Source organism: Malaya genurostris, chromosome 3 (genome assembly GCF_030247185.1).
Source record: "Malaya genurostris strain Urasoe2022 chromosome 3, Malgen_1.1, whole genome shotgun sequence".
In the NCBI taxonomy this organism is placed as follows: domain Eukaryota; kingdom Metazoa; phylum Arthropoda; class Insecta; order Diptera; family Culicidae; genus Malaya; species Malaya genurostris.
Window position 1 is genome coordinate 123,659,148 of NC_080572.1, and position 24,002 is coordinate 123,683,149.

At 35.1% G+C, this 24,002-nt stretch overlaps 1 protein-coding gene across 3 annotated transcripts in view; it reads right to left on the reverse strand.

The window, feature by feature from the left end:
- The window catches only part of LOC131434885 (uncharacterized), a 372,492-nt gene that overhangs the window by 18,617 nt on the left and 329,873 nt on the right, over positions 1-24,002 (reverse strand). For all 3 annotated transcript variants that reach the window (XM_058602124.1, XM_058602123.1, XM_058602125.1), the window contains 3 exons: positions 3,712-4,028; positions 3,294-3,644; positions 2,696-2,980 (listed from right to left, as the gene is read on the reverse strand). In XM_058602124.1, coding sequence (XP_058458107.1) covers positions 2,696-2,980; positions 3,294-3,644; positions 3,712-4,028 — 953 coding nt within the window. The remainder of the gene's footprint in view (positions 1-2,695; positions 2,981-3,293; positions 3,645-3,711; positions 4,029-24,002) is intronic.

The following is a 24,002-nucleotide window of genomic DNA, read 5'->3' on the forward strand; positions in this document are numbered from 1 at the left end:
CTTTATGATAAACTCACTTTTGAGTGCAAGTGTTTATCTTCGATTTGTTCTAATCAAATCCGTACTGTAACTGTAAGTTGTATTTTAGGTTCAGTTTCAGTAAGTTAATTCTATGCTCACACTTACATGAGAAGTAGTATCGATAATGCCAGTAATAAATGGATAATGCTGATCTTACGCTATTTATAATTATAAATTCACTGATGACAACTGTTACCAATCGCCTGTATATGACATGTAGTTTTTATTCTTCTTTATTAGTTCTCCTTCCACTGACCGCTGCCTTGTCAATCCTCTGGGAAGGTAAAAGGTGCGGTTTTACGTTTCTGGGGCTCATGGACACCGAGGGGCTCGCTGAAGTGCGTGGCGCTATTTACAGATAACGAAATGCCAACAAAGAGTAAATTTTCTTCGAACAATAACAGGGTCTTGGTGGGGTGCTCATCCGCAAGATCTAATAAAATTGTATCAGACAACGATACTTTCAGTGATGGAATATGGATGCGTTTGCTTTCGTTCCGCTGCAAATTCTCATATTATCAAATTGGAGCGAATTCAGTATCGTTGTTTGCGAATTGCTTTAGGCTGCATGCATTGGACACATACAATGAGTCTTGAAGTTCTGGGGGGAGTTCTTCCATTGAAGGATCGTTTTTGGGAGCTTTCGTCGCGACTGCTAATAAGATGCGAGGTACTGAATCCCCTAATTATTAATAACTTCGAAAGGCTAGTTGAGCTTCAATCTCAAACAAGATTCATGACAGTATATTTTAACCATATGTCACAGGAAATCAACCCTTCAAGATATATTCCTATCCATGTCAGCCTCCTAAATGTCCCTGACTCAACTTTATTTTTCGACACATCCATGCAGCGCGAAGTGCGTGGAATCCCGGATCACCTACGCTCTATGGAAATCCCAAAAATATTTTCAAGTAAGTTCAGGCATATTGACTCTGAGAAAATGTTTTACACGGACGGATCGCGAATTGAAGAAGCGACAGGGTTTGGTATGTTCAACAGTAATGTTTCCGCCTCATTCAAGCTTCAAGAACCTGCATCTGTTTATATAGCAGAGTTAGCAGCAGTTCAGTATAGCTTGAATGTAATCGTCACATTATCTCCAAACCATTATTTCCTCTTCACAGATAGTCTGAGTGCAATTGAAGCCATTCGCTCAAACGCAGCTGGCAAAAATGAACCGTTTTTCTTGGGCAAAATAAAACAGTGTCTGAACGACATATTGAATAATAATTATCAAATCACAATAGTTTGGGTCCCGGCTCATTGCTCCATTCCAGGCAATGAAAGAGCCGATAGTTTGGCCAAACGTGGTGCTATTGAAGGTGAAATTTATGAGCGACCGATTGCTTTCAACGAATTTTATAGCGCGACTCGCCAAAGAACACTTGCCAGCTGGCAAGCTTCTTGGGATAGAGATGATCTGGGACGGTGGATGCACTCAATTATTCCGAAAATATCGACAAAGGCATGGTTCAGGGGACTGGATGTGAGTAGGGATTTCATTCGTGTGATGTCCAGACTCATGTCCAATCACTACACGTTAGATGCACATCTCCTTCGAATTGCACTTTCCGAAACTAATCATTGTGCTTGTGGCAAAGGCTATCGCGATATTGATCATGTCGTTTGGACATGCGTGGAGTATCGTGATGTCAGATCTCAACTAATAAATTCCTTGCGTACCCAAGGTAGACTATCCAATGTCCCAGTTCGAGACATTCTTGCTTGTCGTGACCTTTCTTACATGAAACTTCTTTATCATTTCATAAAGACTATTGAAGTTTCAATTTAATAATTTGATCTTTTGAGGGTTAGTTCTGACTCCTACAGCGTCCATTAGTTCATCCAATAGCATAATTTTAATAAAAATGATGTGCTGATACAAACAAACTCAAAATAGATTACGAAATCAACAACAAAATGTATAAAATTTAAACTTATCTTATAATTTAAGGCAAGTTAATCGCTTGGTTCAAATAATGTTCTTAAGTAGATTTAATAATAAATAACGAAATAGCTAATATGATATTTAAAAATTAAGAGGAATATGTTTTATTAAACTCAAATCGCTGTGACTATAGTAGTATTATATTAGGTTAAGAATTCTATGTAAAAGTGATGATACGGCGAAGAAAAACTTATGTAAATTGCCTTATGAAATAAACGTATTTATGAGAAAAAAAAATATCATATCATATAACGCGAAGAAATGTATCCAGCGTTTTAGTTCGTTTGAGGCCTCTGTAATATGGCGTACATTGAGTGTTGATTGTTATTATTTTTATTATACCATAAATTTTACTACTAATTTAAGTTTATATGTCGTTCATAGGGGTGAGTAGATTTAGTCAACATCATTTCAAATGTAACTACTTGAACTTACATTTGAGTTGTGATATGAACATTCAGAGTAATAGGAAAATTTTCAAATCAAGCATATTCGTTCATCGAACCACTAGAAGAAGAAACTATTCTGCAGCCACACAAAATTTCATGAGATTTTCTGTATCAGTTGGTTATGAGTGCCACGTACAAGTCTCGCTCTGACGTTTTTAATCAAATTGAAAGCAAATTAAGTTCATTACCAGAGTCACTGCATTAACTATAATTGCACGACACCTTTTACGATCGCTGCTAGTGCAGAATTAGATGCGCACGAACTGCTACTTACCGATGGTGGTTAGGGTGATGAAACAGAAATAGGCCGAGTCTAGGAAGGACCACTCCTCCCACTTGGAAAACATGAAGGCACCCGCAATTATGTAGCTAACAACTAGAAAGACGCATAGCCAAATTGGCACCGGGCGAACGACGGATGATGGTGGCAGCTCTCCACTCCGGATGTCCCAATCGTCGTCATACAGTGAGCTGTCGTCGATGACAGTCTGGAGATGACGCGCCTGTCGGTGGATTGCAAATCCCATCGGCGACATTATGCGTGGCGACGGTGATGGCACTTTCAGTCACATTTGGTTGATCAGAGCACGTTTTCGGACGAGTGGGTAGTTGTTTCATTCAACGCACGGTTTGGAAAAAGAGAGTGAAGGTAAGGAAGACAGAATTTTTAGTTTTAAATTATACACTAGAGAGTTGAAAGGAAACAGTTTTTTAATTAAGAATGAATAATCAGTGCTAAGTTATGACTGAAGAATTTAATTTGCTCGACTCGATTACAGGAAGAAAAATTGCCATCATTGTTGGAATACTAGGCACTAGCGCATGAAACATAGAAAATGCTATTTTAAAATCAAAGGAAAACGGTTACTCACCAGGACGCTCTCGGCGTCGTCCCGTTGGCGGTGGGTTCGGTTTCCGAGTCGATTGCATCTCCATTTCATTTTCGTCATTATAGTAGGGTAGCCGATCCGGCATCAAACGGTCCCCATAGCGTGAATGTCGTGGCATAGATTGACTGCGGGGATTAGCAGGAACTCTACCGTCACTAGCTTTCCCTCTTGTTCCTCCGGTAATTCGTATGGGACTGTTACGTTCCTGAACATCGTCCAAAGCATATTTATTACAAAGGATTGGAGTTTTCCCTGGTCCACTGTCTTCATCGAGTTCCATGACCTGGGGATCCCGGCGGTACATTCTACGATCAAGCGACTGTGCTCTTGAAGCTGCAAATTTTTTTTTAAGAAAACATCCTTAGAATCTTCATTAGCGCAGACCTAAAGAAGCTCATACCTGGAGACTTTTGAATATTATTTCTACCACCCGGATAGCTTCCATCGGAGTTCCTCAAATTTTGGGAGCTTCTTGGCATTTCTCTTCCCATTGATTCCGCTCGCATCTGACGTTTCATTTGCTGAGGAGTGTTGATATAATCCTCGTCACCATAATTGTTTTGTTCTTGGTAGCCTCGTTCATGTTCCATAGTAGCTCTGTCACGGAAACGGTCCCTTCCAGTTCCACTGTGGCTACTATAACGTGGAGGGGGAGGCCCATTCATATTACGCTGTATGGATCGGTCTCCATCTCTGTAGTAGTCGCCGTCGTTATATCTAGGAGGAAAAAGCAGGTTGAAGATTGTTATTATTTTATTCATAATTAATGAACGTCGTAGTCATTTGTGTACACATGTATCCATCTGTTATTTTAGGTTTAGCAAAGACTGACAATATGACTGAAACGATACAGGCCATAAGTCGTTCAAGTCTCTCCAGTATGCGTATGGTTCCATTAGACTGTTTAAGATTGTATGGTTGAATAAGTTTTTATCCTGAGATTTAAATGTATCGGCAATATTTGTTATTAGTTAATAACATTCATAAGATTTGATTGGTAGAAATATGGGTCGGCTCACCATTTTTATATATATATATATATATATATATATATATATATATATATATATATATATATATATATATATATATATATATATATATATATATATATATATATATATATATATATATATATATATATATATATATATATATATATATATATATATATATATATATATATATATATATATAAATGCAGAGATCATTCTTTGTAATCGCATCACTTGAGAACGGATGGACGGATTTACATGATTATTTTTTTGTTTGATTAGGTTCTACCGCCGCCGAGTTCGTACGTCAAAAAAATTAGCAAAACTTGCCGGAAAACTGGGGAAAATCCATAAAGTTGTTTTGTATGGGAAATGGAATTTTCCGTTAAAAAGTCGCCAATGATTGCTAGATCTACAATTGATGTTTGGCGCGGAAGATGATGCTCAGTATTTCGCCGTTGAACAAAAGAATACTAGATCGTTGGAAAATCGTTTGGCGCGCAACGAGTAGTTTTGGGTGGAGATTTTACAAGCATGATTGATTCGTCATTTGGAAACACGTGCCTAATAGGGTATCAAAATCATTACTTGCCAAGTGACCTTATGGTAGAATACACATGACTGTTTTAGCTATACCGTAAACAGAAGCAGAAGTTCTAATATCTTTTACCAGTAGATGTAGTTAGATGAATAAGGTTGGCCACCGTGGGCGTAAGTTGAACAAATCAAATAATGTAACGATTTTTTTACGTATCAATCATAGGATTCTGCTGTTGAAATAATGAGTTCAGATGAAAATATATCCCTGGCATTTAGCATGCTGAAGTTTGTTCAGAAGATTCGGGTAAGTTTTCAAGAGTGGTTTACTTCAAAACGGATGGTATTCATGACATTTGTAAGCTGCTTAAGCCAAATAGTTTCATTTTCCGAACTTTGGATTATTTGACGAATTACCATATGCGAATCGTGAATATCATATCTGAAGGAGAAATCGTGGCATGTAAGAACCATTAGTTGTGAGATCTACTGTTTTGTACATTGGCTTTAACTATAAGAAGAATACTGGTATAATCACACCTCATGTTCACTCCGCTAGAACAGAATATCGATTCTCAGGACTGAATACTAAGCAAAACGATGTGGTGGCTCGACGAATGAGAGGCCTTTTGATACAATTCTTGAACGAATCCAGAGTCCATGTCAAAGTTAATGGACACAATATTTAATAAAAGGGTAATAACCTACCGGGACGGGAGCGCGAGGAATATCGGCGGCAACCAAATGGATTTTATCCCGGATCCGGAATTCCAATACATACACACGCCGGCAGCTCAGTCATCGCCGATGAGGAAAAAAAAACGTCCCGGATAGTCCTGGATGGTCCCGTCCCGGTCGTCCCGGTATAGTGCGAACAGGCTATAATTTGAACTTTCGAATGTCCAAGAATTTTTCATTTTATCGCTAATTCGTTATCCGAAAATTGATCCTGTCATTATCATGCAACGAACACTCATCAAACACGACTAAGTAATATCACTAGCGGTGAAGCAGGTTATGGACAACCGACAAAACCAATTTATTACTTTCGATAATCCATAAGGATTTGCTATTAAATTTTTAAACATCTTCAGTACAAGTAAGTATTAACATGCAATGATAAACAACAATCCCCGAGGGCTGCTTTTGGAAATTTGTGGGATCAATTTAAAGTATTTATCTTGGTCATCTCTTTTCCATCCATCTGTTTATTTGTTTATTTAGGAGCAAGGGAAAAGCCAGCTGGAGCTGAGATTTTTATTCTCCTTCTCCAGCAGGCATAAAACATTCTCTTCTTTTGTATCAACAGATAACATTTGTCCAAATGATACATAACGAAATCTTAGATTACCCTTATTCAAACTACAAAGCTAACTAACAACTATTGATATCGTCTAATTATCTTAATAAAACTAGCGGGAAAAGATTCGACGAAAATGGGTTTTAATGAAGTTACGAGATTAATCGAAATCAAATTCATCAGAGCAAGTATTGAATACGCGAAACATACTCGAAAACGGTTCATTAAAGCCATAGTTAGTTCTAGCACGAAGAAATTCTGAGAAAGGGATTAAACCGGAAATTACACTGATGAATGTCAAAACTTAGCTGTTGTAGGAGATCTGAACAATCAATTCGAGATTGGATGAGGTCCGCTACGAAAACAGCTTTCAGTGTATCACGGCGGACAGATAGCAAATCGAGGTGTATGAGCCTACATCGATTTTCGTAGCTTGGAAGATTCAACGGATCTCTCCAGAACAGGCGACACAAAGCAAAACGAATGAACTTGCGCTGGACAGCTTCAATGCGCAGCTTATCAGTTTGGTAATATGGTGCCCAGACAACAACAGCATACTCCAGTGTACAGCGAACTAAGAGGTAATAAAACGATTTCAGGCAGTCGGTGTTGAACAGTCGTTCGCACCGCACGCGTATAGCTCTTGGCTCCTGGAATTTTTTTCTGGCTACCTAGAGTTTCATTGATTCAAGGCTTCAGTCTTTTTCAAGGCTACCTGAATCACTAACTAAGTGATACAAAGAGTGATATTAGAGTGACTAAGTGATACAAAGAGTGATATTAGAGTGACTAAGAAATTAATCAGCCTTTTTTAAGGCTAGCTAGGAGTCTAATCGAAGACTAATTTAGCCTAGTTAATTTAATTTAAAATTTCATTAATTTCAAAAATGCCTGCGTCCAACCGGAAAGGCAACAAGCCTAAGGCTAAAAATAATTCAATACGGAATAAATCACAATCCGTTATTCAACATTTTTCTAATAACATTCACGATCTTATAGAATCTGAATGTAAAAATAAAAGACAACGGACGGATTTCCCTTCCGTTGATCCTATGCCGTCTAACAATATTTACGAGATTCTTCCTGAATCCGATTGTAGCGACATAGAAGAAAATTCTTCAAAAATTCCCAAAATGGACGCTTGTCGTTCTGGGAAGAAACATCAATCTATGCCACCAGTGACGGTGATGATTTCCGACTTCAAAGCATTCCGTACTGAGCTTTCTACTTTTCTCCCGGAAGTAAAAGTCTCATTTCAAATCGGACGAAGAGGAGAATGTCGAGTCTTGGTGGATGGATTGGAAGATTACGAACGTCTTATTCGATATTTGTCCGAAAAACTTCATAAATTTTATTCATATGATATAAAATCAGACAGACCCTTCAAGGCTGTCTTGAAAGGATTATCAAATGATCAAAGTATTGATGAAATTAAAAATGAAATAAAAGAATTGCTTGGTTTTGCCCCTTCCCAAGTAATACTTATGAAAAAAAAGAGCGAATGGTACTTCTAAACCACGCTCTGGAATTTCCCATGAACTTTACCTAATACACTTAAATCGAAGTGATGTAAACAATTTGAAAACTTTAGAAAAAGTACGTTTCATTTCCCACATTAAAACTCATTGGGAACATTATAAACGGCATAATCGTATTGCAAACTTAACGCAATGTCGTCGTTGCCAAGGCTTCGGCCATGGAACCAAAAATTGTCATATGGATATACGGTGTTTGAATTGTGGTAAATCGCATTCGAAAGACGTTTGTCCAATGAATGAAACCACTGATAAATTTTCATGTTCAAATTGCAATGGAAATCATAAATCCAATTATTTGAAATGTCCTGTCAGGGAAAAAATTTTAAACGCTCGTTCGCTTAGACAACAAGTCAAATCAACGACCTTAAATTTACAGAACATACCTGAAAATTCTTCTAAGGCACCTGCCAATTCGTCTTCTAACGAAAACAATTTATTGACAGGTAGATCGACCTCGTCATCATCTTCTTCTAATGTCAGTTATGCTGGTATATTAGGTAGAAATCTATCTCCTATTTCTTCTAATGTAAATAATCAAAACACAGGACCGCCTTGCAGTTCTTCTTCTAACGAAAACAATTTATTAATAGGTAGACCGGCCAAATCATCTTCTTCTAATGGCAGTCTACCTACAAATATTCCTTCAATGCCATTCGCTTCTTTAAATGAAGTCGATTTAGGCGATATAACTGAAAATAAAATGATCTACCTACAAGATCAACTTTTTCAAATGATCATCCAAATGAATTCGACTTCATCACTTTTTGAAGCATTTCAAATCGGATGGAAATTTGCAAATAATATTATAATGAATTTAAAATTTAACAGTGATGTTAAATAATTATTTGAATATTTTAAATTGGAATGCTCGATCTTTGAAATCGAGTGAAGATGAATTTTATAATTTTCTCAAAGTTCACAAAATTCATATTGCCATTGTGACAGAAACTTTTCTTAAACCAAATGTAAAATTGAAAAGTAATCCACATTATGTGGTTCATCGATTTGACAGGTTTACTGGAATTGGTGGTGGAGTTGCCATTTTTGTCCAACGGCAAATTAAACATCGAATTTTACCTTCTTTCAATACTAAAGTTATTGAAAGCTTGGGAATCGAAGTTGAAACCATTCATGGAATTTATTTCATCGCTGGAGCATATTTGCCATTCCAATGCACCGGCGAACAATTAAATTTCTTTAAAGGCGATTTGCAAAAACTTACAAGATATCGATCGAAATTTTTCGTAATAGGGGACTTAAATGCTAAGCATGTCCAGTGGAATTGTAGGCAAAATAACAGTAATGGTAAAATACTTCATAATCAACTCTCAGCTGGTTACTTTACAGTTCTTCATCCCAGTAATCCTACTTGTTTCTCTTCCGTGAAAAACCCGTCTACAATTGATCTGGTTCTAACAGATCAAAGTCACATTTGTAGTGAACCGATTACTCATGCTGATTTTGACTCAGATCATCTTCCTGTAACATTCAGACTTTCCAACGAAGCTATAATTAATCCAATTAGTTCTATTTTCAACTATCATAGAGCTAATTGGTTGGATTACAGATCTCACATTGAAAATCATGTGGATCATGAAACTATTTTAGAAAATTCTGCGGACATCGACACAGCAATTGATAATTTGAATCATTATATTATCGAAGCTAGAAATCTTTCAGTTCCCAAAGCTCAAACTAAATTAAATTCTCCTATCATCGATGACAATCTTCAACTGCTCATTCGGTTGAAGAATGTTCGTCGACGACAATATCAACGTTCTCGTGATCCTGCTATGAAAAACATAGTTAAGGATTTACAAAAGGATATTAAACATAGATTTACTCTTTTGCGAAATGAAAATTTCGCTAAAGAAGTTGAACAAATTAAACCATATTCTAAACCTTTCTGGAAACTTTCTAAGGTTCTTAAGAAACCTCAGAAACCAATTCCTGCTCTCAAGGAAGGAAATCAAATACTTCTTACAAATGGTGAAAAAGCTCAAAAGCTAGCTCAGCAGTTCGAGAGTGTCCACAATTTTAATTTAAACGTTGTGAGTCCTATTGAAAATGAAGTCTCACTGAAGTATGATCATATTTCAACCCAAGTGTTATCACACGATGACATTATTGAGACGAATTTTGATGAAATTAAATCAATTATTAGGAAACTCAAAAACATGAAGGCTCCTGGTAATGATGGAATTTTTAATATTCTTATTAAAAATCTTCCCGATGTTGCCTTGAGACTCCTGGTTAAAATTTTCAACAAGTGTTTTTCATTAGCTTACTTCCCAAAAAGATGGAAAAACGCTAAAGTAATTCCTATCCTAAAACCTGATAAAAACCCAGCAGAAACATCAAGTTATCGCCCAATTAGCTTACTTTCTTCTATCAGTAAACTTTTTGAAAAAATTATCTTGTTAAGAATGATGACTCATATAAATGAGAATTCAATTTTTTTACCAGAGCAGTTTGGATTTCGTCATGAACATTCAACTACTCATCAACTTGTCAGAGTAACGAACATGATAAAATCAAATAAATCTTCTGGGTTATCCACTGGAGTTGCTCTTCTAGACATAGAAAAAGCATTCGACAGTGTTTGGCACAAAGGTTTAATAGCAAAAATGTCTGATTTCCAGTTTCCTATTTATTTGATCAAAATGATTCAAAATTATTTAACTGATCGTACTCTTCAGGTTAGCTATCAGAATTGTAAATCTGAATTGCTACCCGTACGAGCCGGTGTTCCGCAGGGTTCGAGTGTAGCTTCAATCTTGTATAATATTTTCACTTCTGATCTTCCAAATCTACCCGTTGGTTGTCAGAAATCGCTATTCTGTGACGACACAAGTCTGTTAGCCACAGGTAGAAATCTAAGAGTGATCTGCAGTCGCCTACAAAGAAGTTTAAATATTTTCATATATTTATATATATTAAATTAAACCAAATGCAGCAAAAACGCAATTAATTATCTTTCCTCACAAGCCAAGAGCTTCTTTTCTTAAACCAAACAATAATCACATTCTCAAATTGAATGACTTGGAATTGACATGGTCTGATCAAGCTAAATACTTAGGTTTAACGTATGACAAAAAACTCACTTTCAAGGATCACATTGAAGGAATCCAGGCAAAGTGTAATAAATATATTAAATGTTTATATCCTCTTATAAACAGAAATTCTAAGCTCTGTCTAAAAAACAAATTGTTAATTTATAAACAAATTTTCAGACCAGCCATGCTTTATGCGGTACCAATTTGGTCAAGCTGTTGTTCCACCAGGAAGAAAACGCTTCAAAGGATTCAGAATAAAATTCTGAAAATGATTCTGAAGCGTCCTCCCTGGTTTAGTACAAATGAGTTACACAGACTCACAAATATAGAACCATTAGATGTAATGTCACATAATATTATAAGCAAATTCCGACAAAAATCGATGCAATCTTCAATTGAATCGATTCGCTCTCTGTATTAGTTAGTAAGTTAGTATATAAGTTCCTTTTCCCCATTACACAATACAAGTAGGTTTAGAATTTTCCCTACACAAAAATCTCAGAATTGCGGAAGCAAATGATGTCTTCATGGTAATAACCAAATCATATATATATATATATATATATATATATAACAGGGCTGAAAAGTCACCACTTGTGGCTGAACACCCAATTTAAATCTTAATAATTTAATTTTAACTCATATTCCAATAAATAGTTATTTAAAAAAAAAAAAAAAAAAAAAAAAAAAAAAAAAAAAAAAAACGATTTTAGGCAGTATATGTTATTGAAATTTTTTGAGATGCGAAAGATGAAACCTAGCATCTGTAATGCCTTAGAAAGGGTATATTCTATGTGATCTTTGAAACTAAGTTTTGAATCCAATAACACTCCTAGATCCTTAATTGATGTCTCCGTTTTAGTACAGCTTGCGAAATAGTGTAATCATACATGGTCGTGGTTCGTTTACGAGAGAAGGAGATAACGGAGCATTTAGAGGCGTTCAGAACCATTCTGTTGACGTTGCACCAGTTAGAAAATACATCCTATCTGTAAGAAATTTGAGTCTTTCAGATCTTTGATGAGATGGAACAGCTTGAAATTGTCGGCGAATGATAGCTTCATACATTGCAATGCGAAATTCAGATCATTTAGATATAGCAGAAATATGAATGGTCCTAGATGGTTTCCCTGGGGAACGCAAGAGCTCACGATGAATGATGGAGTAACGCAGTCGCCAATTTTCACGGTCATACTACGACCAGTCAGATATGATTCAATCCAATCCATCATCCCATATGTCAAACCTTTAGTTTGAGATAGATCTACAATCTCTGTTCAATACACTGACTCGAAGCATGAGATAGCAATCGGTGCATTTGTTTAGTTTTTTTGCGTAACAAAAGCATTGAACATATCCACAATAGTTCTTGATGATATTTCTTCTTCGGAACGAAGTTAATGTGTTGGATATGAATTTGTCGTAATTCGTTTATTGTATGCCAAGTAATCAGTAAAATAATGGAAAGAAACATTAACGTTTGCCAAATCTGCTGTACGAAAACATAAATTTAAAAAAATAATTTCAGACGAGACGAAGTTCGACGGGTCAGTTAGTATATATAAATATATAAATATATATATATATATATATATATATATATATATATATATATATATATATATATATATATATATATATATATATATACATATATATATATATATATATATATATATATATATATATATATATATATATATATATATATATATATATATATATATATATATATATATATATATATATATATATATATATATATATATATATATATAAAGGGTGATTTTTTAAGAGCTTGAGAACTTTTTTAAACAATAAAACGCATAAAATTTGCAAAATCTCATCGGTTCTTTATTTTAAACGTTAGATTGGTACATGACATTTACTTTTTGAAGATAATTTCATTTAAATGTTGACCGCGGCTGCGTCTTAGGTGGTCCATTCGGAAAGTCCAATTTTGGGCAACTTTTTCGAGCATTTCGGCCGGAATAGCCCGAATTTCTTCGGAAATGTTGTCTTCCAAAGCTGGAATAGTTACTGGCTTATTTCTGTAGACTTTAGACTTGACGTAGCCCCACAAAAAATAGTCTAAAGGCGTCAAATCGCATGATCTTGGTGGCCAACTTACCGGTCCATTTCTTGAGATGAATTGTTCTCCGAAGTTTTCCCTCAAAATGGCCATAGAATCGCGAGCTGTGTGGCATGTAGCGCCATCTTGTTGAAACCACATGTCAACCAAGTTCAGTTCTTCCATTTTTGGCAACAAAAAGTTTGTTAGCATCGAACGATAGCGATCGCCATTCACTGTAACGTTGCGTCCAACAGCATCTTTGAAAAAATACGGTCCAATGATTCCACCAGCGTACAAACCACACCAAACAGTGCATTTTTCGGGATGCATGGGCAGTTCTTGAACGGCTTCTGGTTGCTCTTCACTCCAAATGCGGCAATTTTGCTTATTTACGTAGCCATTCAACCAGAAATGAGCCTCATCGCTGAACAAAATTTGTCGATAAAAAAGCGGATTTTCCGAATGGACCACCTAAGACGCAGCCGCGGTCAACATTTAAATGAAATTATCTTCAAAAAGTAAATGTCATGTACCAATCTTACGTTTAAAATAAAGAACCGATGAGATTTTGCAAATTTTATGCGCGTTTTATTGTTTAAAAAAGTTCTCAAGCTCTTAAAAAATCACCCTGTATATATATATATATATATATATATATATATATATATATATATATATATATATATATATATATATATATATATATATATATATATATATATATATATATATATATATATATATATATATATATATATATATATATATATATATATATATATATATATATTTATAGTACATCATAACTCTTTTTTATCAATATAGATCAATATATCAACCGCTAAGCAGACGTAAAATTTCTGCTATTTGCAAAACGCTTTTTGTTTTGCAACGGAGTGCAATGTCTTTTCTGACGTGCCGAACGAAAATGTGTTCGACTATTTCTGGCCGATGCAGGTTTGGTCATTCAGGGGTTAGCCAAATTTTGTGCTAGGGCACATAACCGATTTTGATATGTTTACGTTTCACATTGACATTGAATTCCGTTGCAAAACAAAATGATGAGTCAAAGACGAAACGTAAACATATCAATATAGAGTGAGCCAAGTCTAGACGAATTTTTCGCTTTTTGCATTATCGCTCCTAACGACGCACAGTGGTCCAAAACTGGAAAAAAGACGGTCAAAAGTCTGTACTGACTTTCACTGATTTTTAAGAGCTAACGTGTCTTCGAAGAAGATTTACAAGATTATATTAAGCTTCTGTTGAAAGTTGCACCTTAATTTTTGTTAAGGGGGTAGCACCAATTTCGAATAAAAATAATTTTTTTTCACAAAAATTTTTTTTTTTCTATCTCATTTTGAAGAAAAGAACATTTGAAGTATTTTTGCTGAAGATACAAATAGTGTAAAATAATTATTGTTTGAGATATATTCACTTTATTTTAAAAACAATTTTTTTTATTTATCTACGTAGAATCTACCTTTATTACCTAAGTATCTACTTCAAAGTGCGCGTAAACACGCATAAACATGCTCATGCTTGCACGCGCAACTTAAGCAAATTGATGAAATTTTTATTTTGTTTACTTTTTATCAATTAACAATATTATAAAAAATCTAAGTGGCACTCGATGTAATTTTTTTAGGTCTTTTCGAAGTGGGTTTTAATTATTGAAAATCCGAAAAATTATCGAAAGTTCAACACATATTAAAAAATTGGGAAAATGTTCTCCAATCAAAATGTGAAAAAGTATTGCAAAAGTACAAACCTTTACGAAAATATTTCATTTTTAAGCGTGTAAATAATAAATAAATCACTTAGAGATGTGCGAAGCAGCTCATACCGGTGAGCAGCTCCGAACCGATCAACTCACTAAAGGGAATCGATTCAATGTATCAACTCATCAGCTCATTTAACTTGATCTGAAGGTTTGTTTTGCGCCGTTTTTCTTTCATATGCATGATCTAAATCATTTATGCACAAAAAACATTGCTATGCGAACTAACTTGTTTGCGAATTATTATTATGATGTATTTGAGAATATCTGCAAAAGTGGCATCCTTGAATGTACCTTAGCCTACTGAGTGAGAGGTGAGATTTCTTAACATATTGGCAATGGCTCATTCAATCTGTTAAAGGAGGATAAATACACATTTGGAAAAACGAACGGAAGCTCATGTACACATTTCATCTCATTTATAACTCGCTCTTCAAGAGCCGAAAATCCCTTCAGCTTGTAGATTGTTTCCATCAGGGATACGAGGTCATTATAAAAAAATCAGTGATCAAGCCAAAAATCTGTCTGTGCAAAATCTGTGCACGTTTCTCCGTTTCCATAATAACTAATCGGAATCATTTTGATAAGCAAAAAAATTTCCTACCGCTCTGTAATTTTTGGTGCTAAACTGTGATCAATTTCAAAAATCTGTGATCGATTTCAGAATCTGTGTAAATCTTTGACCATTTTCAGAAATCTGTGAACATCTGTGCCATTTTTTAAATCTGTGCAAAAGGTTGAAAATCTGTGGAACACAGACAAATCTGTGAACCTGGCATCCCTGCTTACCAGTGCGGTGAACTGGTGAACTGTGGTTCTTTTAAAAAGAGCTGTGAGCTATCAGCTCTTTTTAAAAATTCGATTCACTGGAATAGCTCAGGAACGAATTGTCCATCTCTACGCTCACTGCAAAAGTGAGTTACAGAAATAGCAGACGCGTGACACCCTCCGTTTCTTAATCATGCATGGTTTCAGCACGGCCATAGTGAAAATGAGTCGCACGAATAGTACTCAGGATATTCGTATTATAAAATAAATTGGATTAGGAATATAATTTCCTAAAAGTATTGTAAAAGTTTACTGCATTAAGTTGAATATTTCGCTTCGGTACAAGGTTTCCTAGGGTAAAATAGGTAAAATGATGTATAACTTTTTCAGAAAAGAATAAACCTATGCATTACCTTCTACAAAATTATGGGATTTTATATTTTCTACAATTATTCCAAACAAAATATGTAAAAACTACAAAACAAAGTTATGAAACAAGTTATGATTAGAAAACTAGTTTTAAGGGGGTTGTCATAATTCAATAACTAAAACTAACTTTGGAATGGCCTAAAAAAAAGTTCCATCGAGTTCCACTTAGAGTTTTTTTTTATAGTATTGGGCATATCTTTTCCTATAAATTTTGTAAAAATCAGCTGCATAAAGTTGCATATTTCGCTTCGGTGTAAGGTTTTATCATAGGTAAAAAAACCAAACAACAAACCTATGCACTACCTTCAACAAAAATATGGGATTTTTTAATTTCTTCAATTATTCCAAATAAAGTATGCATAAAAAATAACTTAAAACAAGTTATGAATAAAAAATTGATTTTAAGGGGGTTGTCACAAAAACGCTTTGTATATCCGAAACGGTGAGACCTACACTTTTGGTATATTTGACATAGTAAATTATTTTTAATAGTTCTAAAAGTTTTTGAAGAAAAAAATTTTCGCTCTCTTCAGAAAAAAAAGTTATGGTTATATTTTTTGTCAAAGTAGGCAATGAACAATCAGGGATATAATCAAATTAGGCGGTATATATTTGTAAATAATTTCTTAAAAGCAATTATATGCATTAAAAAAACGGTTTGGCAGCTACTGATTTATGTCCATGTTTTTATTGATTCGAACCACTGTGCGACGGTTTGAAATTTTGAATTCACTTAACCCTGTTGTTCTGAACAAACTTTGAACTTTGAACGCTTTTTCTTGAAAGCAGATTTTTAAAGTCCGTGTTCATTATCATTCGGAAACTACTTCACAATTTTTTTTCAAATTTTGCACGCTTTTTTTACATGTAACCCCAACGTTTTCTTTTCGTGTTTTGTTAATCTGGGGACTTTATTTTTGTCTTTAAACAATCACCAAAAATTAAAAAAAACCTAAAAATCTAACGAAATTGAAGTGGTCTAGAAAAGTTTCTACTATAACTCTGCTGCTTTAATTTGTTGACTTCTGATAAGGCTGCGCTGAGATACAGTGGTCACCGCAAATCATGATTTCTAGGAACCATCCTCCAAATTGCTCCATCATCGACTTACTCCTTATTTTCGTATGGATATTTTGAATAACAGTTCCCGTGACCAGCATCGGGAGACTGTCGAAGGTGCAGTAAGTTTTTAAGGCCATTAAATAGCCCGGCCTACAAGCTTGAATAGTTTTACAATCTGTTTCGAAAATTTCGAAAATTTTTATCTTTCACTATCCTATCTTTACCTCAGCACCATATTCAACAAAAATCACACACCGGTAACATATGCCTATGCCGTGAATCTGTTTTCTTCAAAACGGTTGAAGACTCGGGCTCATGTGTGCTCTGTGCTGGTGGACTCGCTTGTGTTTTCAAAATCGAGCTTCGGCGTTTCTTTACCGCGTGTACGAAATCGAGCATTACACACAGTGTGCTTCATTCGTAGAGGTGGTGTTGTGTTTTCTTCTTCCGTACCACCACATGTACGTACCGGTGCGCTTTGTTAAACGGATTGAAATTTGGGACACACGTCACTTTGTAATTTCGGAACCAGAAGTCAGATAAAGACTGTCCCAGAAAGTATGGACGCAAGCAAAAACCGCTGCCATTTCGCAATGGTTCAGAATCTGTCAATTTTTATGGCTGCGTCCTATTGTTTACACTCTTCTCTAACCACTTGTGCAGTTGTTTATTCGTTTTCATTAGTTTGTTTCGAAATGCGTGGACTTTCAGCAGAACAACGTCGAAAAATTGTGAACAAATGGTGGACAGAACGCGGACTGTCACTGAGAAAGATAGCAAAAATGGAAGGAGTAAGTGAAAAAGCCGCAATCAGAAAGTTCGGTGAGGATAACACCTTTGAGGATAAACCGAAAACGGGTCGAAAAAAAGGTGCTGCTAACTCTCAGTTGGATAAACGTATACTTAAGGCGATCGAGCAAGAGAAGGAGGTTTCAGTTCGGGATGTGGCCAAAAAAGTGGGCACTTCGAAGTCAAATCTTCTTCGTGCTAAAGAACGTTTGAATCTTCGAACCTATAAGAAGCAGAAACATTTAAAACGAAGTCCTAAACAAAAAGCATTGATCAAGCCGAGGGTTCGAAAGCTGTACAATACGACTCTTGCTGGAAATTTGAACTGCATAATCATGGACGATGAAACCTACGTGAAATTCGATTACAAATCCACAATATTATTTTGTGCGAGAAGGGCAAGTGTTAAACCAGTCCGAGACATCGATTGAAGTAGAGAAATTTGGTCTGGCAAGCAATTTGTATGGTCTGGCAAGTAATTTGTAGCTGCGGTAAGATTTCGAAACCCTTCATCACCACTGCTTCAATGAATAGCGAAATATACATCAAGGAATGTTTACAAACCGACTTCTACCCATGATTCAAAGTCACAAGGAGCCTGTTGTCTTCTGGCCAGATCTTGCTTCTTGCCACTACTCGAAATCAACGGTAGAATGTCACACTACCAAAAATGTTACTTTTGTCTCATTTTAATCTGATTGTCTTTCATTTTAATCTGATTTTGTGAAAATCGGTTCAGTAATCGCCCAGAGAAGCTAGTGAAAATATTTTAATTTTTTTCACATTTTTTCTCATAATTCCGGAACCGATCCAAACACAATTCAGAAATTTTGTATAGGGCCATAAGATTTTTTATTTGAATTTGAGTTTGTGAAAATTTTTTCATCCATCTTCGAAAAAAGTTTGTGCACTTATATTTATATTTTTTGCACATTTTTTTGACGAATAATTCCGGAACCTGCAGTCGGATCCAAACAATATTCAGACACCTTTCATATGAATCTAAGTTTTAGAAAGTTCAGCCATCTCCGAGAAAAGTCACACATACATACACGCACATAAACACAAAAACATACATACGCACACACAGACATTTTGCCCTCTCGAAGAACTGAGTCGAATGGTATATGACACGCGGCCGTCCGGGTCCCGGTTCAAAAGTCGGTTTTCACAGTGATTGCATAACCTTTCTGTATGAGAAAGGCAAAATTCTGATTACTTGGTTTTGAGCAATTGAATTCAGACATTTAGTGCATAATTTTTTTCTATTGATTCTGTATTCTATATTCCATCTACTATTTCTTAAATATTATTGCGTACATGGAAACCTATAGACATGATGGTACCGAGTTTGTTGGTTTGAATCTCTGTCTCTGGCGTAACTTTGACGTAACTTTTTTCACATACGTTATCCCTATACGTCTTTCAGTGTGTATTGAAAAATGATAAAACTAAGTTGGTGGTGGTGAATGCTTTTGTACTGAAATCTTAGTCAATATATTTTGGGGGTTGAGTTATTAATATAGAAGTTTAAAGCACCGTTCGTCATTTGATATTTTATTGTACCAATCATTAATTCAAACAGATATTGATCCTCTCAACCTGGATTTGTGGCTCAACATTCAATTTACATACTAATAACACACCAAGCACATCCTCTTGAATAAGTCACAGATGAAAGGAAGGAAAGAGCAAAAACACATCCTACCCTACTATACAACCTCAATCAACATTTTAGTTCTGTGGTCGAAGCTACTGTTCTTCCAATCCCAACTTCTCCAAATTGGTCCATTTGTGCCGAGCGTTTTTTGCTACTTTCAATTCGGTGTCCGATTTTTCTTCGATCCATTTGGCCATTGGAAAAGGACTATCCTTGCCTGTTTGATCAATGCTAGCAACTTTCTGTGCGTTTTTTACAGTTTTTCTTTTGCATATAAGAAGTGCTATGAAATCAATACAAAACGCAATTTGTGTTTTGGTTAACACGCGGATAATTTATTTATTCTATTTATGACATCCTGCACTCGAATGTTTTACAAAACTGAAGTCACGCTAATGTCTGTATCTTTTTCTAAGTTCAGAATGTCTATCTTTCAACAAATTGTTACTGATCATATTGTTTACATTATCTCTCAATACCCGTATCATTCTTATTAATCAGCTTATTATTTAATTCACGAATCATAAACTACACGAAAAATAAAAACTACCTATTTTTTTATTTCCTTTTATTTAATTTTGAGTTCTTTTGGATATTTTCTTTGATTCGTTCCTTCCATTGTTGTCAAAATACAAATAGCAAAACCACTCAACAGCGACAGTTTCGTTCAATAAGCTAAAATTAAGTAAACCATATAAACCTGAAATTGAGTCCAAACGACTCAACTGTAGAGTAAATAAAACTCATCTTCAAGTATTTTTATGCACTTGCCTTACGAAAACTACCTAGAGCTACTTTACCTAAAATTAGGTTATTGAACGGAACCCCCAAATTGGGTGGAATGTACTTAAAATTAGGTTGTTTTGCGGTTCCGTGTATAAAACATTCGTAGCTACACGGAAAATATAATAGCTCCATTAAGTGGATTGGATTTGATTTTGCGAATTGGATTCAATTTGATTTTTTTTTTCATTTTACAGGAACGGCAGTCAACGGTACACGTAAACTTGTTGTTTCTTCGGTTTGCACTTTTGCTTTTCCGAATCGATGATGTTCTACGTATCTGCCTTCTTTGGTGCGAAGCACAGGCAATGAAACCGACAAAAACGAATACGAAAACTTTCTGAGCGACAGTTATGTAACTTTTTATTGTTTAGTTGAGCGACAGTCATAGAAAGTTTTTGGAATTTCCTCCCCATTTCTGGTATAATTTCGGAAGCGTTGGATTGAAAGGAACCAGAATTGATCAGAAGTATCTTGGAAGTTTGACGCCAATATGGAAGCGATAGAGCGTGGATTGAATGACGTATAATAGAATTATTGTTACACAACTCCATGCTAGAGTTACAACTTCGAGTAGGGATAGAATAGGATCGTTTCATTAATCAGATTTTACGATCCATGCTATTCGATACATGTGCTACAATTGCTGTAGCAGAATTGTCATATTGGTTGTCGAAGTTCCCCTAACAAAATTTCAACGTTTAGTTTGGGCAGACTTCGTGTCGATATGATTTATAGCAGTTTTTGTTTCGAAGCAACTGTTTCATTGATATATATTAGGGTTTTGCTGTAATAGTGTCTAACCTAAATGTACCTAAAAGGGCGATAACATGAATAAGTAGTTTCAATATATAAGATGAAAACAAAAACGTGATACTAGGGATATGAAAACATGGCGTCATAACGAAATACATCAACGTAAATACTTACAAAGGAACCGAGACACGGATATGCAGGATTATTGCACCAACAATAATCGCATTAGTAGAGTCCTCTTGTTATTTTGCGGATTACTCGACTATCAACGAATGGTAGTGAAATCGAGTACAATGTCCTCGCATCGGTTGCTAAGAAGTAATACCGCAGACAAAACAGTTCGGCAATTGCTCGTTCCTGCTATTATAGCGATGCAAAACTTAAAAGCGAATGCATCTATTATCATCACACCCTTAGAGTTAGTGGATAACGCAGAGACAGCACATCTCACTCTAACTTATGATTTGAATATATGAGATGACGGCTACTGGAGCTGAGATGCATGGAAGTATCGTCACCTTAATTATGTTTTTGATCATACTTGTCGTCACAGGATAAAAAAAGACATGGAAATATTCGCGGGGTGGGGCGGTTTATGTTAAGCGTCGTTACAATTGATATTGCATATTGTTGAGGATATCATAAATATAATATATGCAATTATGAATCGTAAAAACAATATATTGTATAATTCAAAATAAAAAAATTTCTGTCAAAATACAATAAACTGCTTAGAACCACACAGATCTGATTGTTTCTGCTGTAACATCACTGGTTTTTTATTTTACGGGTGATATCAAGACTTTGCTATGATGTAGAACCTTTATGCATTCCTGCAAAAGACATTCGAAACATTTCTTACGCCAATATATCAATTCGATTCCACACAATTCGAACACACCAGGTAACATTCAATACGGAGAATCAGATAAAATATTCTAATATTGCCATTGTTGTTCTTTTCTCTGGCTGTTCCGATTATACATGTAACTATTATAACTGTTGATATTCTCATGACAATCAAGGCAAACAACGTTGTTGTTTTCGTACCAGTATACCGTTAGTTAGCTGAGAATGAAAACAGTAAAACGGCAAACAAAAATTCTCTTCAATACACATTTTAAATGTCAAGTAAACGTCACGCATGTTAGTGACGTCAGTTCAACGTAAATATACTAAGGGATACAAAACAAGATAATAATTATAATAATTGAATGTAAAACAAGGTTTAGTTGTATTTCGGGCTAGATGGTTTCATAAAATAACTTTCAGATTTCAATTCAAGTTACGAATAATACTTTTTCAAACTTTTCAAACTTGTAGTAGATAACAGAGCTTAAAATTGTCAGGCATTCTCAATGAAAGAAACCATTCCAACAGCCAACCAACAGGTTTGGAACTAAATGATTTGACCATAATTGCAGATTGTATCACTGGCCCTTCGAACTGTCGATTTGTATATATATTCTCTCCGTTGTGTTCAAACTTTGATGAATTTTCCGCACTTGTTTGAAGCGAAAGTCGCACTGCGAACGGAGCGAATAATGAACATAATAGATCAAAAGTTCAAAGGAGCGGTTCTATCGGCTACAAAATACCAACGTATAGAATTTAAAGGTTGAATATTTTTTTCGGATTATCATTTTTAATTTTTCGGGACGATTAAATGGACTTTTTCTGTTACTCGCATGCAACGACCAACAGCTGAATGATGTAATTGCGGAATTCAATTTAGGCTTTTAGAAAGTGTTATTTTCTAAGATATTGATATGCCGTTTGCTGGCTTTATTTGCATTCGATTGGTGCGAATTTCACCCAGCATAAAGTGTGCAACCTATCAAATTATTCTAGGATTACACTAAACTGATGATTTGCAAAGAAAGTAATCTTAATAGTTATTTTGATAACATTTAGAGCCATGGCTGATTTTGCATAATGTTCCCTATCGTTGTCCACTTTTCGTTTTCTTTTCCTCCAATGCAAATGCAATCACTTTTGTTTGAAGCGAAACTCACACTGCGAATGTCCAACAGCAGATATGTAGATATTGACTGAAGCACCAGTTGAATAGTGCCAGTTGGCGTAGATGGCACCCTGCGCACCTGATGTGTCTCCGTTCATGGATTATCATAGACTGAAGCTAGCAAACGTGCAAAGCAAAGTCTTGGCATAACATTTCTTTTGTGGAATTTGGCCTTTCTGTTACAACAGACTTCGCAGCCGATTCTTAGCGTACAGAAATCATTGCATGGCTAGTGCTACGATCCTACTGACCCTAAGAATCCTTCCATGTCGGGGCTCGAACATATGACAACTGACTTGTAACACTTGTATGCATTGAGCCGTCAACCCAGACGATAGGGTCTATTTATAGATTCGGTTAGTTTTATTGTTTCGTGTTTGGACCTTTTTCCACTATTTAAACAATGTTCTCGTAATAAACCTGGTGTCAACAACAATCTTACATACACAAATTAAAAATACTTAAAACAAGGTAAAAGTTATTAAGAAAACAGATCTGGAGTAATTTCGTTACCATTTCGTGTTGTGAAATTTTGAACATGCCCAAAATTCTAATAAAACCATTATGAGATTATATTCCAACCTAGTAGACCTTTTTTCATAAGATTTCTGAAACAAAATGAAGCGTCAAACCTATGTCAAAACTATTTCGGAATGATTTAAAATCAGTTTTATGACAAACATAATCATTTTCACGAAAATTTCGTAATGAATAAACGCAATAGCATTTTTCTGGAATATATGTGTACCATGCCGTTTTTGATGGTTACATACTAAAAATATTTTATTTACTATTTTAAGGCTCAATGTTACAAGTTTATGCGCTCTTATTTTTATCATGAATATGTGCGAAAAAAAAGAAATTTAACTGAACGCCTTGAAATTTATGCGGATATCGCAAAAGTCGGCATGATTTACAAACCAAATTAGGTGATTCATCACCTTTTTGGTAGAAATCAGCTTGGTTGCATAAAAAATAGTGCTAGTGTTCCGAAAATCAGTTTTAAAAACCTTTAATATATCCTCCATTTTCTATTTTTATTTGATGTCAGTAAACATTACGGTAGAGCATCAAAATAATGAACCTAAATTTTTTTTAAATACTATTATTTTTTAGAAACAATAAAATTTGACATGAGTGA